The 14,491-nt window shown below is 54.7% G+C and overlaps 1 protein-coding gene across 1 annotated transcript in view; it reads right to left on the bottom strand.

The window, feature by feature from the left end:
• Window positions 1–14,226, bottom strand: part of IFT81 (intraflagellar transport 81) — a 58,656-nt gene extending 44,430 nt beyond the window's left edge. The window contains exons 1-2 of the mRNA XM_078882951.1: window positions 14,182–14,226; window positions 13,488–13,598 (exon numbers count right to left, since the gene is read on the bottom strand). Coding sequence (XP_078739077.1) covers window positions 13,488–13,598; window positions 14,182–14,226 — 156 coding nt within the window. The remainder of the gene's footprint in view (window positions 1–13,487; window positions 13,599–14,181) is intronic.
• Window positions 14,227–14,491: the final 265 nt, after the last annotated feature.

The raw sequence follows: 14,491 nt of genomic DNA, 5'->3' as shown, positions 1-14,491 counted from the left end.
TCTGTCTCTCTGTCTCACTCTGTCTCACTCTGTCTCTCTGCCTCTATCTGTCTCTCTGTGTCTCTCTGTCTCACTCTGTCTCACTCTGTCTCTCTGCCTCTATCTGTCTCTCTGTCTCTCTGTCTCTCTCTGTCTCTCTGTCTCTCTCTCTCTCTGTCTCCCTGTCTCTCTCTCTCTGTATCTCTCTGTCTCTCTCTCTGTCTATATGTCTCTCTGTCTGTCTCCCTCTCTGTCTCTCTCTCTGCCTCTCTCTGTCTCTCTGTCTCCTTGTCTCTCTGTCTCTCTGTCTCCCTCCCTGCCTCTCTCTGTCTCTCTCTCTGTCTCTGAAGCTAGGAGACTGTTGCAAGTTAATGGGCCTAATTAAGGGACGTGTTGGCATCTCACGTCACTGTGGCCCATCACAGAGAGACCCTCCCCCCATAGCCCCTCCCCTCCAAACCCCCCGGTAACCATAGCCCCTCCCCCCTATCCCCCTCGCCCCCCCCCCTCGCTCCCCCATAGCCCCTTGTGAGTGATGGGTCTATGGGTCTCTGTGTGATGAGTCTGTGGGTCTCTATGTGGGTTTCTGTGTGAGTCTATGGGTCTCTGTGTGATGAGTCTATGGGTCTCTGTGTGATGAGTCTGTGGGTCTCTGTGTGAGTTTCTGTGTGAGTCTATGGGTCTCTGTGTGATGAGTCTGTGGGTCTCTATGTGGGTTTCTGTGTGAGTCTATGGGTCTCTGTGTGATGAGTCTGTGGGTCTCTATGTGAGTTTCTGTGTGAGTCTATGGGTCTCTGTGTGATGAGTCTGTGGGTCTCTGTGTGATGAGTCTGTGGGTCTCTGTGTGATGAGTCTATGGATCTCTGTGTGAGTCTGAGTCTCTGTGTAATGCGTCTATGGGTCTCTGTGTGATGAGTCTGTGGGTCTCTGTGTGATGAGTCTGTGGGTCTCTGTGTGATGAGTCTATGGATCTCTGTGTGAGTCTATGGATCTCTGTGTGAGTCTGAGTCTCTGTGTAATGAGTCTATGGGTCTCTGTGTGATGAGTCTGTGGGTCTCTGTGTGATGAGTCTGTGGGTCTCTGTGTGATGAGTCTATGGATCTCTGTGTGAGTCTATGGATCTCTGTGTGAGTCTGAGTCTCTGTGTAATGAGTCTGTGGGTCTTTGTGTGATGAGTCTATGGGACTCTGTGTGATGAGTCTATGGGTCTCTGCGTGGTGAGTCTGTGGGTCTCTGTGTGGTGAGTCTATGGATCTCTGTGTGGTGAGTCTATGGGTCTCTGCGTGGTGAGTCTGTGGGTCTCTGTGTGGTGAGTCTATGGGACTCTGTGTGATGAGTCTATGGGTCTCTGCGTGGTGAGTCTGTGGGTCTCTGTGTGGTGAGTCTATGGATCTCTGTGTGGTGAGTCTATGGGTCTCTGCGTGGTGAGTCTGTGGGTCTCTGTGTGGTGAGTCTATGGATCTCTGTGTGGTGAGTCTATGGGTCTCTGCGTGGTGAGTCTGTGGGTCTCTGTGTGGTGAGTCTATGGGTCTCTGTGTGATGAGTCCATGGGTCTCTGTGTGATGAGTCCATGGGTCTCTGTGTGGTGAGTCTATGGGTCTCTGTGTGGTGAGTCTATGGGTCTCTGCGTGGTGAGTCTGTGGGTCTCTGCGTGGTGAGTCTATGGATCTCTGTGTGGTGAGTCTATGGGTCTCTGCGTGGTGAGTCTGTGGGTCTCTGTGTGGTGAGTCTATGGGTCTCTGTGTGGTGAGTCTATGGGTCTCTGTGTGATGAGTCCATGGGTCTCTGCGTGGTGAGTCTGTGGGTCTCTGTGTGATGAGTCTATGGGTCTCTGTGTGATGAGTCTGTGGGTCTCTGTGTGATGAGTCTATGGGTCTCTGCGTGGTGAGTCCATGGGTCTCTGTGTGGTGAGTCTATGGGTCTCTGTGTGATGAGTCTATGGGTGTCTGTGTGATGAGTCTGTGGGTCTCTGTGTGATCAGTCTGTGGGTCTTTGTGTGATGAGTCTATGGCTAACTGTGTGATGAGTCTATGGGTCTCTGTGTGATGAGTCTATGGCTCTCTGTGTGATGAGTCTATGGGTCTCTGTGTGATGAGTCTATGGGTTTCTGTGTGATGAGTCTATGGGTCTCTGTGTGATGAGTCTATGGGTCTCTGTGTGATGAGTCTATGGATCTCTGTGTGATGAGTCTATGGGTCTCTGTGTGATGAGTCTGTGGATCTCTGTGTGATGAGTCTATGGGTCTCTGTGTGATGAGTCTATGGGTTTCTGTGTGATGAGTCTATGGGTCTCTGTGTGATGAGTCTATGGGTCTCTGTGTGATGAGTCTATGGATCTCTGTGTGATGAGTCTATGGTTCTCTGTGTGATGAGTCTGTGGATCTCTGTGTGATGAGTCTATGGGTCTCTGTGTGATGAGTCTATGGGTCTCTGTGTGATGAGTCTATGGGTCTCTGTGTGATGAGTCTGTGGGTCTCTGTGTGATGAGTCTATGGATCTCTATGTGATGAGTCTATGGGTCTCTGTGTGATGAGTCTATGGATCTCTATGTGATGAGTCTATGGGTCTCTGTGTGATGAGTCTATGGGTCTCTGTGTGATGAGTCTATGGGTCTCTGTGTGATGAGTCTATGGCTCTCTGTGTGATGAGTCTGTGGCTCTCTGTGTGATGAGTCTATGGGTCTCTGTGTGATGAGTCTATGGATCTCTATGTGATGAGTCTATGGGTCTCTGTGTGATGAGTCTATGGATCTCTATGTGATGAGTCTATGGGTCTCTGTGTGATGAGTCTATGGCTCTCTGTGTGATGAGTCTATGGGTCTCTGTGTGATGAGTCTATGGCTCTCTGTGTGATGAGTTTGTGGCTCTCTGTGTGATGAGTCTATGGGTCTCTGTGTGATGAGTCTATGGGTCTCTGTGTGATGAGTCTATGGGTCTCTGTGTGATGAGTCTATGGCTCTCTGTGTGATGAGTCTATGGGTCTCTGTGTGATGAGTCTGTGGGTCTCTGTGTGATGAGTCTATGGCTCTCTGTGTGATGAGTCTATGGGTCTCTGTGTGATAAGTCTATGGGTCTCTGTGTGATGAGTCTATGGGTCTCTGTGTGATGAGTCTGTGGGTATCTGTGTGATGAGTCTATGGCTCTCTGTGTGATGAGTCTATGGGTCTTTCTCTCCCCTCTCTCTCCCCTCTCTCTTGTCGGTGTGGTATTGAGCAAATGGATCTCAAAATTCTTAGAAGTTGGAAGTCAAATGCATTACAATCGTTTCATCTTCGCCTTCTGCTATCTCTCCTCTCTCTCCACTCTCTTATTTTTGTGTGTGTGTGTTTGTGTGACATCACAGCATCAGTGACACATATGCAACACCTCTGCAATTTCTTTCAATTGTGAGCATCTTCAAAAAGAGTTTTGTTAAACACATTGAAACGTACACTAGTTGGAAAAAAAGCCTTCTCTACATCACCTTTGATAATTGTTTTGTTTTACCCTTTTATCTGGCAACAAAACTGACACCTTTTTTTACAAGGAGTCATGTTTGCTTAGACCACAATACCGGCAGTCATAATGCAAACAGAACACACAACTCTGATAATGTATGCACTGTCCTTGAAGTTGATTGGTCCACACCCGAGACAGCTTTTCTTGACGCCTTTTGGCATCATCTGGTCCAACACCATGTGAGACTAGGCTCTAAGGAAAGCTGTCTCGGGTGTGGACCAATCAACTTCAAGGACAGTGCATACATTATCAGAGTTGCGTGTTTTTTGTTTGCATTACGGCTGCAGGTATTGTGGTCAATGCAAACATGACTTCTTGTAAAAAATGTGTCAGTTTTGTTGCCAGATAGAAGGGTAAAACTACAATTATCATATTTTTTTACTGGCAAATGAGGTGCCAATGGTGTAAATGCTTACCCGAGCTCTCATACTCTGATGGTGCATTGTCTTTGAGTTGTGCGCCTTTTGGCGTCATCTGGTCCAACACCATGTGAGACTAGGCTCTAAGGAAAGCTGTCTCGGGTGTGGACCAATCAATTTCAAGCACAGTGCACATACATTATCAGAGTTATGTTTTTTGTTTGCATTATAAGTGCAGGTATTGTGGTCAATGCAAACATGACTCCTTGTAAAAAAAGGTGTCAGTTTTGTAGTCAGATAAAAGGATAAAAAAACAATCATCATATTTTTTACTGGCAAATGAGGTTCCAATGGTGTAAAAAAACAATCATCATATTTTTTACTGGCAAATGAGGTTCCAATGGTGTACATCACCATTCTCATCAAAACCAGTTGTTTTAACCGAATGTTAGTTCACGTATGTTTTTTTGTTTTTTTAAACTATTTACGCAGGCTTTCGGCTACGGGTTCGAAATGAAAAAAAAATCTCAATTTAACATTTTGTTCATATTTTTGTTACTTTTTGTAAAGAAATCCACGTCGCACGATGCTTGTTCTTGTAATATTCAACTGCATTGTAAAATCATTAACAAACTCTCCACTAAATTTCGATTTAAAGCGTTCGTGACTGCAGGGATTCATCTTCTTGGTTCTTTCGGTAAAGTCACGTAGAAGGGAAATAATAAAATAATAAAAATAAAACATAATAAAATGCAATTCTCTCGACGTTTCGGCCACAACGCAAGCAGCCGTCGTCAGGTGGAGAACAGGTCTGTCGAGAAGTCATTCAGACTCTGTCTACTTGACAGACCTGTTCTCCACCTGAAGACGGCTGCTTGCGTTGTGGCCGAAACGTCGTGAGAATTATTTTATTATGTTTTATTTTTATTATTTATTATGTTTTATTTTTATCATTTATCATGTTTTATTTTATTATTTATTATGTTTTATTTTTATTATTTCATTATTTCCCTTCTACGTGATGACTTTACCGAAAAAACCAAGGAGAAAAAAACTCTCCACTCTCTCTCCACTCTCGCTCGCGATCTCCATTAGGCAGATTGGGCGGCGTCTCCTTGCGAAGATCAAACAAAAACCTCCAGCAGGTCTAGTGGGGGGAGTGGGGGGAGTGGGTGAGGAGGTGGGGGGAGGGGTGAGGAGGTGGGGGGAGGGGTGAGGAGGTGGGGGGAGGGGTGAGGAGGTGGGGGGAGGGGTGAGGAGGTGGGGGGAGGGGTGAGGAGGTGGGGGGAGGGGTGAGGAGGTGGGGGGAGGGGTGGGGGGAGAAGGGTGAGGAGGTGGGGGAGGGGGTGAGGAGGAGGGGTGAGGTGGGGGGAGGGGTGAGGAGGTGGGGGGAGGGGTGAGGAGGTGGGGGGAGGGGTGAGGAGGTGGGGGGAGGGGTGAGGAGGTGGGGGGAGGGGTGAGGAGGTGGGGGGAGGGGTGAGGAGGTGGGGGGAGGGGTGAGGAGGTGGGGGGAGGGGTGAGGAGGTGAGGGGAGGGGTGGGGGGAGAAGGGTGAGGAGGTGGGGGAGGGGTGAGGAGGAGGGGTGAGGTGGGGGGAGGGGTGAGGAGGTGGGGGGAGGGGTGAGGAGGTGGGGGGAGGGGTGAGGAGGTGGGGGGAGGGGTGAGGAGGTGGGGGGAGGGGGGAGGGGTGAAGGGAGGGGGGAGGAGGAGGTGGGGGGATGAGGAGATGCCTCATATTTCCATCAGCATCATAATTCTGATAATCATCAGCAGCATCATCAGCAGCATCATCATCTGCAGCATCAGCAGCAGCAGCATCATCAGCATCATCATCATCAGCATCATCATCAGCAGCAGCATCATCAGCATCATCATCAGCAGCATCATCAGCATCATCATCAGCATCATCATCAGCATCATCATCAGCATCATCAGCATCATCAGCAGCATCATCACTATCATCATCAGCAGCAGCATCATCATCAGCAGCATCATCATCTGCAGCATCATCAGCAGCAGCATCATCATCAGCAGCATCATCATCTGCAGCATCATCATCAGCAGCAGCATCACCATCATCATCAGCAGCATCATCAGCATCATCACCATCATCATCAGCATCATCACCATCATCATCAGCATCATCACCACCATCATCAGCATCATCACCACCATCATCACCATCATCATCAGCAGCATCATCAGCATCATCACCATCATCATCAGCATCATCACCATCATCATCAGCATCATCACCACCATCATCAGCATCATCACCACCATCATCACCATCATCATCAGCAGCATCATCAGCATCATCACCACCATCATCACCATCATCATCACCATCATCATCAGCAGCATCATCAGCCACGTGGAGGTGGTCGCACTGCCACCACTTTCCCGAGCTCTGCAGTTCTCTGTATACACTGAGACAAAGCTCCCCGTGTAGCCTGAACAGACTGTAGGGGCAAGTGCTGTTAGCGAGTAGCACCTATGAAGGCCGGCACGGCACACGAGGGGGTGGGTGGCCAGCACCACGCCCGGCCGCCTTTGTCTCCCCAGTGGCGATGTTTACTACACACCGCACCGGGTAAATCATTTGAGGCTGAGTCGACCTAGGGGAAGCCCAGGACCACAGCCATCTCATCACCATCACCACCGATCACAGTCGTGTCACATTTTTCTTTGACCGTGTAAATATATGTCAATGTATTATTAAAACAATAATTATGAAACATCATCATCACGGTGGCTAGGAGATGTTGACTACCTCGCCTGGTCTACATAGGTCGTGGGTTCGATCCCGACCCTGACGACGCCTGCTGCTGCTGCTGTAGATTTGGAGTTTGCGTCTCTCTCATCATCATCATCATCACGGTGGCTATGAGATGTTGACTACCTCGCCTGGTCTACAGGAGGTCGTGGGTTCGATCTCGACCCTGACGCCTGCTGCTGCTGTATATGTGGAGTTTGCGTGTCTCTCTCTCATCATCATCACGGTGGCTAGGAGATGTTGACTACCTCGCCTGGTATACAGGAGGTCGTGGGTTCAATCTCAATGTTGACTACCTCGCCTGGGCTACAGGAGGTCGTGGGTTCGATCCCGACCCTGATGAGGCCTGCTGCTGCTGTATATTATCAGCCTCAAAAGTTACCCGGTGCTGTGTGTGTAGTAAAAAATCGCCACTGGGGAGACAAAGGCGGCCGGGCGTGGTGGTGCTGGCCACCCACCCCCTCTGTGTGTGCCACAGTGCCGGTAGCCTTCATAGGTGCTGCTACTCGCTAACAGCACTTGCCCCTACAGCCTGGTAGAGGCTACACGGGGGATCTTTGGCTTTGTGTGAGTGTGTGTGGGACGTGGGGGGAGAAAAAAAAACGCACGTAAAAAAGAAAATAAATTAAAATAAAATAAAAGATAGGGCGAGAGAGAGCGACATGGAAGAGAGGGGGTAGAGAACGAGGGGGGTAGAGAGGGGGTAGAGAAAGAGGGGGTAGAGAGGGGGTAGAGAAAGAGGGGGGGGTAGAGAGGGGGGGAGGAGAGAGGAGGGGGGGCAGAGAGGGGGGGCAGAGAGGGGGGGTAGAGAGAGAGGGGGGCAGAGAGAGAGGGGGGGGGGAGAGGGGAGGTAGAGAGAGAGGGGGCAGGGGGCAGAGAGGGGGGTAGAGAGAGGGGGGGGCAGAGAGGGGAGTAGAGAGAGGGGGGGGGTAGAGAGGGGGGTAGAGAGAGAGGGGGGGGTAGATAGAGCAGGGGGGGCAAGAGAGAGGGGGGGCAGAGAGGGGGGGTAGAGAGAGAGGGGGTAGAGAGGGGGGGGGTAGAGAGAGGGGGGGGCAGAGAGGGGAGTAGAGAGAGGGGGGTAGAGAGGGGGGTAGAGAGAGAGGGGGGGTAAGATAGAGAGGGGGGGCAGAGAGAGGGGGGGCAGAGAGGGGGGGGTAGAGAGAGAGGGGGGTAGAGAGGGGGGGGGTAGAGAGAGGGGGGGGTAGAGAGAGAGGGGGTAGAGAGAGAGGGGGGGGGGCAGAGAGGGGGGTAGAGAGAGAGGGGGTAGAGAGAGAGGGTAGAGAAAGAGGGGGGGGGGGGCAGAGAGTTGGTAGAGAGAGAGGGGGTAGAGAGAGAGAGGGGGTAGAGAGAGGGGGGGGGGCAGAGAGGGGGTAGAGAGAGAGGGGGGGGGGGGTAGAGAGGGGGGTAGAGAGAGAGGGGGGGCAGAGAGGGGGGGGCAGAGAGGGGGGTAGAGAGAGAGGGGGGCAGAGAGGGGGTAGAGAGAGAGGGGGGGGGTAGAGAGGGGGGTAGAGAGAGAGGGGGGGCAGAGAGGGGGGTAGAGAGAGAGGGGGTAGAGAGAGAGGGGGGGTAGATAGAGAGGGGGGGCAGAGAGAGGGGGGGCAGAGAGGGGGGGGTAGAGAGAGAGGGGGTAGAGAGGGGGTAGAGAAAGAGGGGGGGGGGGTAGAGAGGGGGGTAGAGAGAGAGGGGGGGCAGAGAGGGGGGGCAGAGAGGGGGGTAGAGAGAGAGGGGGGCAGAGAGGGGGTAGAGAGAGAGGGGGGGGGGGTAGAGAGGGGGGTAGAGAGAGAGGGGGGGCAGAGAGGGGGGGGCAGAGAGGGGGGTAGAGAGAGAGGGGGGCAGAGAGGGGGTAGAGAGAGAGGGGGGGTAGATAGAGAGGGGGGGCAGAGAGAGGGGGGGCAGAGAGGGGGGGTAGAGAGAGAGGGGGTAGAGAGGGGGGGGTAGAGAGGGGGGGGGGTAGAGAGGGGGGGGTAGAGAGGGGGTAGAGAGAGAGGGGGGGGTAGAGAGAGAGGGGGGTAGAGAGGGGGGGGGTAGAGAGGGGGGGGTAGAGAGGGGGTAGAGAGAGAGGGGGGGTAGAGAGAGAGGGGGTAGAGAGGGGGGGGGGTAGAAAGGGGGGGGGGTAGAGAGGGGGGGGTAGAGAGGGGTAGATAGAGAGGGGGGGCAGAGAGAGGGGGGGGCAGAGAGGGGGGTAGAGAGAGAGGGGGTAGAGAGAGAGGGGGGGGCAGAGAGGGGGTAGAGAGAGAGGGGGTAGAGAGAGAGGGGGTAGAGAAAGAGGGGGGGGGGCAGGGGAGAGTGTGGTAGAGAGAGAGGGGGGTAGAGAGAGAGGGGGTAGAGAGGGGGGGGGGGTAGAAAGGGGGGGGGGTAGAGAGGGGGGGGTAGAGAGGGGTAGATAGAGAGGGGGGGCAGAGAGAGGGGGGGGCAGAGAGGGGGTAGAGAGAGAGGGGGTAGAGAGAGAGGGGGGGGCAGAGAGGGGGTAGAGAGAGAGGGGGTAGAGAGAGAGGGGGTAGAGAAAGAGGGGGGGGGCAGAGAGTTGGTAGAGAGAGAGGGGGGTAGAGAGAGAGGGGGGGCAGAGAGTTGGTAGAGAGAGAGGGGGGTAGAGAGAGAGGGGGGGCAGAGAGTTGGTAGAGAGAGAGGGGGTAGAGAGGGGGGGGGGTAGAGACGGGGGGGGGTAGAGAGGGGGGGGGCAGAGAGGGGGTAGAGAGAGAGGGGGTAGAGAGAGGGGGGGGGGGTAGAGAGAGAAAGGGGATGGGGTAAGTAAGGAGAGCATCGCAAGCAATCTTTCGTTTTTAAAGGAGGAGGAGGAGGGGGGGCGGCGGGGCGGGGCGGGGGGGTTGTTTACACAACGCAAATCATTGAAGAAGAAAAAACACAACAACGAAACGATGAACGAAGCAACGTGCCGCCTACACCGATCACGTTCTCGTTGCCTCCGCATCGTACAAAACAAAGAGAGAGAGTGAGAGAGAGAGTGAGAGACACCGGCATTGAGGATGGTGATGAGAGAGGTCCCCACAGAGGGGGGGGGAGGGGGGGAGGGGAGAGGGGAGGAGAGAGGGGAGGGAGGGAGGAGTGAGGGGAGGGAGGGGAAGGGGGGAGGGGGAGCGAGGGGGGGGGGCGATGGGGGGAGGAAGGGAGGGGGGGACGAGGGGGGGAGCGATGGGGGGAGGGAGAAGAGGGGAGTGAGGGGGAGGGAGGGGTGAGGGGAGAGGGGAGGGAGGAGAGAAAGGGGGAGGGGGTGAGGGAGGGGGGAGGGAGGGGGGGATGGGGTGAGGGAGGAGGAGGGAGGGGAGGGAGGGGAGGGAGGGGGGAGGGAGGGGGGAGGAGGGAGTGAGGGGGTGAGGGAGGAGGAGGGAGGGGGGAGGGGGAGGGGGGAGGATCCCGCCTGAGAGCTAATCCGTTCCTGTTAGCTTCCCCCAATTACACCTCCCCCCCCCTCCCTCCCCCTCCCTGCACCCCCCTCTGCGTCGTCCGCGCCGCCTAATTGTCTCGTTAGTGAAGTCGCTTCACCTGGGCTCCAACCCTCACCCCACCTCCTCACCTGCCATCGACGACACCGGTGGGGAGTGGTGGGGGGTGGGGAGTTGAGGTGGGGGGTGGGGGGAGTGAGCTCACCTGAAGGAGGAGAGAGATGGAGAGAGATGGTGAGTGATGGTGAGTGAGTGATGGTGAGTGATGGTGAGAGATGGTGAGTGATGGTGAGAGAGAGATGGTGAGTGATGGTGAGTGATGGTGAGAGATGGTGAGTGATGGTGAGAGATGGTGAGAGATGGTGAGTGATGGTGAGAGATGGTGAGAGATGGTGAGAGATGGTGAGTGATGGTGAGAGATGGTGAGAGGTGGTGAGAGAGATGGAGAGAGATGGTGAGTGATGGTGAGAGAGAGATGGTGAGTGATGGTGAGAGATGGTGAGAGGTGGTGAGAGAGATGGAGAGAGATGGTGAGTGATGGTGAGAGAGAGATGGTGAGTGATGGTGAGAGATGGTGAGAGATGGTGAGAGATGGTGAGAGATGGTGAGTGATGGTGAGAGATGGTGAGAGGTGGTGAGAGAGATGGAGAGAGATGGTGAGTGATGGTGAGAGAGAGATGGTGAGTGATGGTGAGAGATGGTGAGAGGTGGTGAGAGAGATGGAGAGAGATGGTGAGTGATGGTGAGAGAGAGATGGTGAGTGATGGTGAGAGATGGTGAGAGGTGGTGAGAGAGATGGAGAGAGATGGTGAGTGATGGTGAGAGAGAGATGGTGAGTGATGGTGAGAGATGGTGAGTGATGGTGATAGATGGAGAGAGATGGTGAGTGATGGTGAGTGATGGTGAGTGATGGAGAGAGATGGTGAGTGATGGTGAGAGATGGTGAGAGATGGTGATAGATGGAGAGAGATGGTGATAGATGGTGAGTGATGGTGAGTGATGGTGAGTGATGGAGAGAGATGGTGAGTGATGGTGAGAGATGGTGAGAGATGGTGAGAGATGGTGAGTGATGGTGAGAGATGGTGAGAGATGCTGAGAGATGGTGAGAGATGGTGAGTGATGGTGAGAGATGGTGAGAGATGGTGAGTGATGGTGAGAGATGGTGAGTGATGGAGAGAGATGGTGAGAGGTGGTGAGAGATGGAGAGAGATGGTGAGTGATGGTGAGAGAGAGATGGTGAGTGATGGTGAGAGTTGGTGAGAGGTGGTGAGAGATGGTGAGTGATGGTGAGAGATGGTGAGAGATGGTGAGAGAGAGATGGTGAGTGATGGTGAGAGATGGTGAGTGATGGTGAGAGATGGTGAGAGATGGAGAGAGATGGTGAGTGATGGTGAGAGATGGAGAGAGATGGTGAGAGATGGTGAGAGATGGTGAGAGATGGTGAGTGATGGAGAGAGATGGTGAGAGGTGGTGAGAGAGATGGAGAGAGATGGTGAGTGATGGTGAGAGAGAGATGGTGAGTGATGGTGAGAGATGGTGAGTGATGGTGAGAGTTGGTGAGAGGTGGTGAGTGATGGTGAGTGATGGTGAGAGATGGTGAGTGATGGAGAGAGATGGTGAGAGGTGGTGAGAGAGATGGAGAGAGATGGTGAGTGATGGTGAGAGAGAGATGGTGAGTGATGGTGAGAGATGGTGAGTGATGGTGAGTGATGGTGAGTGATGGTGAGAGAGGGGGGGGGGACCAAAGAGAGACAGAGTGAGATAGAGAGAGACAGAGAGAGACAGAGTGAGAGAGACAGAGTGAGAGAGACAGGGAGAAAGAGACAGAGAGAGGCAGAGAGACAGAGAGAGACAGAGTGAGAGAGACAGAGTGAGAGAGACAGAGTGAGAGAGAGGGACAGGGAGACAGAGACAGGGAGAGACAGGGAGGGAGACATAGAGACAGAGTGAGACAGAGAGAGAGCGCAGAGGAGACAAAGAGAGAGACAGAGACAGGGAAAAATAGACAGAGAGACAGAGAGAGACAGAGAGGGACAGAGACAGGGAGAAAGAGACAGGGAGACAGGGAGAGACAGAGAGAGACAGAGACAGAGAAGGCCAACTTCACGCCCTGGCATTAGAGCCTTCCCGGAGTCTCACAAGGCAGAGACTCAGCGGCCTGGTGCTCAGGGAACCAAGCGTCAAGTTGGTCCTGACGGCAAACGCCGACGACGTCCTCCTCATCCTGCGTTGCCTGGATGATATCGCCCTGCTACACGAGTGTCAGGAGGTCTTTTCGAAGTGTAATACAAGGTCGTGGAAGCGACGTCTGGAATTCAGGTCTTTATTTGTCTTTTGTCCACAACACTTCCTCGTCTTACTACTCCTTCACGCTGCTGGCAGACAGCGTGAGAGAGAGAGAGACACGTGGCAGCAGCCTGGACCACGTGGGCAGCCTGGACCACGTGGCGCAGCCTGGACCACGTGGGCAGCCCGGACCACGCGGGACAGCCTGGACCACGCAGGGCAGCCTGGACCACGTGGGCAGCCTGGACCACGTGGGCAGCCTGGACCACGTGGCAGCCTGAACCACGTGGCGCTGCCTGGACCACGTGGGCAGCTCGAACCACGTGGGCAGCCTGGACCACGTGGACAGCCTGGACCACGCGGGGCAGCCTGGACCACGTGGGCAGCCTGGACCACGTGGCGCAGCCTGGACCACGTGGGCAGCCCGGACCACGCGGGACAGCCCGGACCACGCGGGGCAGCCTGGACCACGTGGGCAGCCTGGACCACGTGGGCAGCCTGGACCACGTGGCAGCCTGAACCACGTGGCGCTGCCTGGACCACGTGGGCAGCTCGAACCACGTGGGCAGCCTGGACCACGTGGACAGCCTGGACCACGCGGGGCAGCCTGGACCACGTGGGCAGCCTGGACCACGTGGGCAGCCCGAACCACGTGGGCAGCCCGAACCACGTGGGCAGCCTGGACCACGTGGGCAGCCTGGACCACGTGGGCAGCCTGAACCACGTGGGCAGCCCGGACCACGTGGGCAGCCCGGACCACGTGGGCAGCCCGGACCACGTGGGCAGCCCGGACCACGTGGGCAGCCCGGACCACGTGGGCAGCCTGGACCACGTGGCAGCCTGGACCCCGCTCCAGCGTGGCCTCTCACCCTCCGTTCGTTCCAGATCTGACCACGTGTTGTTCGTCTCCACCCCTTTTAATAGCCGGGTCACGTGGTACCTTTCCACCAATCCTGGTTAGCCTCTTATGGAATCTTCTAGACTCCATCGTAGGCTCCCGGGACCACGCCCCTGACTCGTCCCCCCATTGGCTGTGGCTAAAGCCAGCAGAACCAATCCTCACTACTTACAGATGTCACCTTTCCATGACGTCAGGGCCACGCCCCTAGACTTCCCCCCATTGGCTATGGGCCAGGACTGGCAGAGCCAATCATCGTGACGAGGTGTCATCCATCAGCAACCCGGACATACCCTCACATTACAGAAGGCCTCCTCATCCAAAATGAACTTGCAAAAGTGCAGCGGCCTGCTGGTTGGAGCGTGGGACATGACCGAGTGTCCCGAGAAGGCAAACGCCATCAACTGGAGCACAGCAGAGGTCGCAAACGGGTTTTGATTCCTTACCCGTACCCGTTCCAGGGTCGCAATCGGGTACCCGTACCCTACCCGATACCCGTACCCTACCCGTTCCCGGCCGCACCAGGGTCGCAAACGGGTACCCGTACCTGGCCGTACCCGTACCCGGCCGGGTACGGGTAGGGTACGGGTATCGGGTACCCGATTGCGACCTCTGGGATGAAGCCACGTTGCAGGCGCGGGTGGGTTGATTTTAGGAACTTGAATTGTGAGAAGAGACAAGGCGTTGGGAAATGAGTGACAAACGGTGACTCACCAGTGACTCACGGCCTACCCGTACCCGTACCCGGCCGCACCAGGGTCGCAAACGGGTACCCGTACCCGGCCGGGTACGGGTAGCCGGGTATCGGGTAGGGTACGGGTATCGGGTACCCGGTTGCGACCTCTGGAGCACAGCATCGCTGCTGTGACCACCTGGGGGTGTTCATCGGACCAGAGGAGGAACCACCGCAGAGGAACTGGCTCGAGCTGGAGGAGAAGGTGAAGTCAGCGGCTCGGCCACCTGGAGTCGCCTGTGCAAGTTCCTCACCTTCAGGGCAAAGATGTTGGTGGTGAACCAGCTGGTGACGTCCATGCCGTGGTTCCAAACTGCTCTAGAGGCGTTGTACACCGCTAGCTGCCAGTGCTATTCAGTGGCCGAAAAGAAAATGTTTCGCTCCGGATGATCGCTACAAAGTATGGCCTGTCTTCTTGGTTCTTTCGGTAAAGTCACGTAGAAGGGAAGTAATAAAATAATGAAAATAAAACATAATAATAAAGCAAAGTAAGCATGTTTTATTTTTTATAATCAACGTTTTGGGGTTTAGATCGCGTTATTTATAAATGTGTCGTAACCCTCC

This window comes from Lampetra fluviatilis, chromosome 68 (assembly GCF_964198595.1).
Source record: "Lampetra fluviatilis chromosome 68, kcLamFluv1.1, whole genome shotgun sequence".
Taxonomy (NCBI): Eukaryota; Metazoa; Chordata; class Hyperoartia; order Petromyzontiformes; family Petromyzontidae; genus Lampetra; species Lampetra fluviatilis.
The sequence above is the reverse complement of the archived record's forward strand: the minus strand, read 5'-3'. Positions and strand labels throughout refer to the sequence as shown.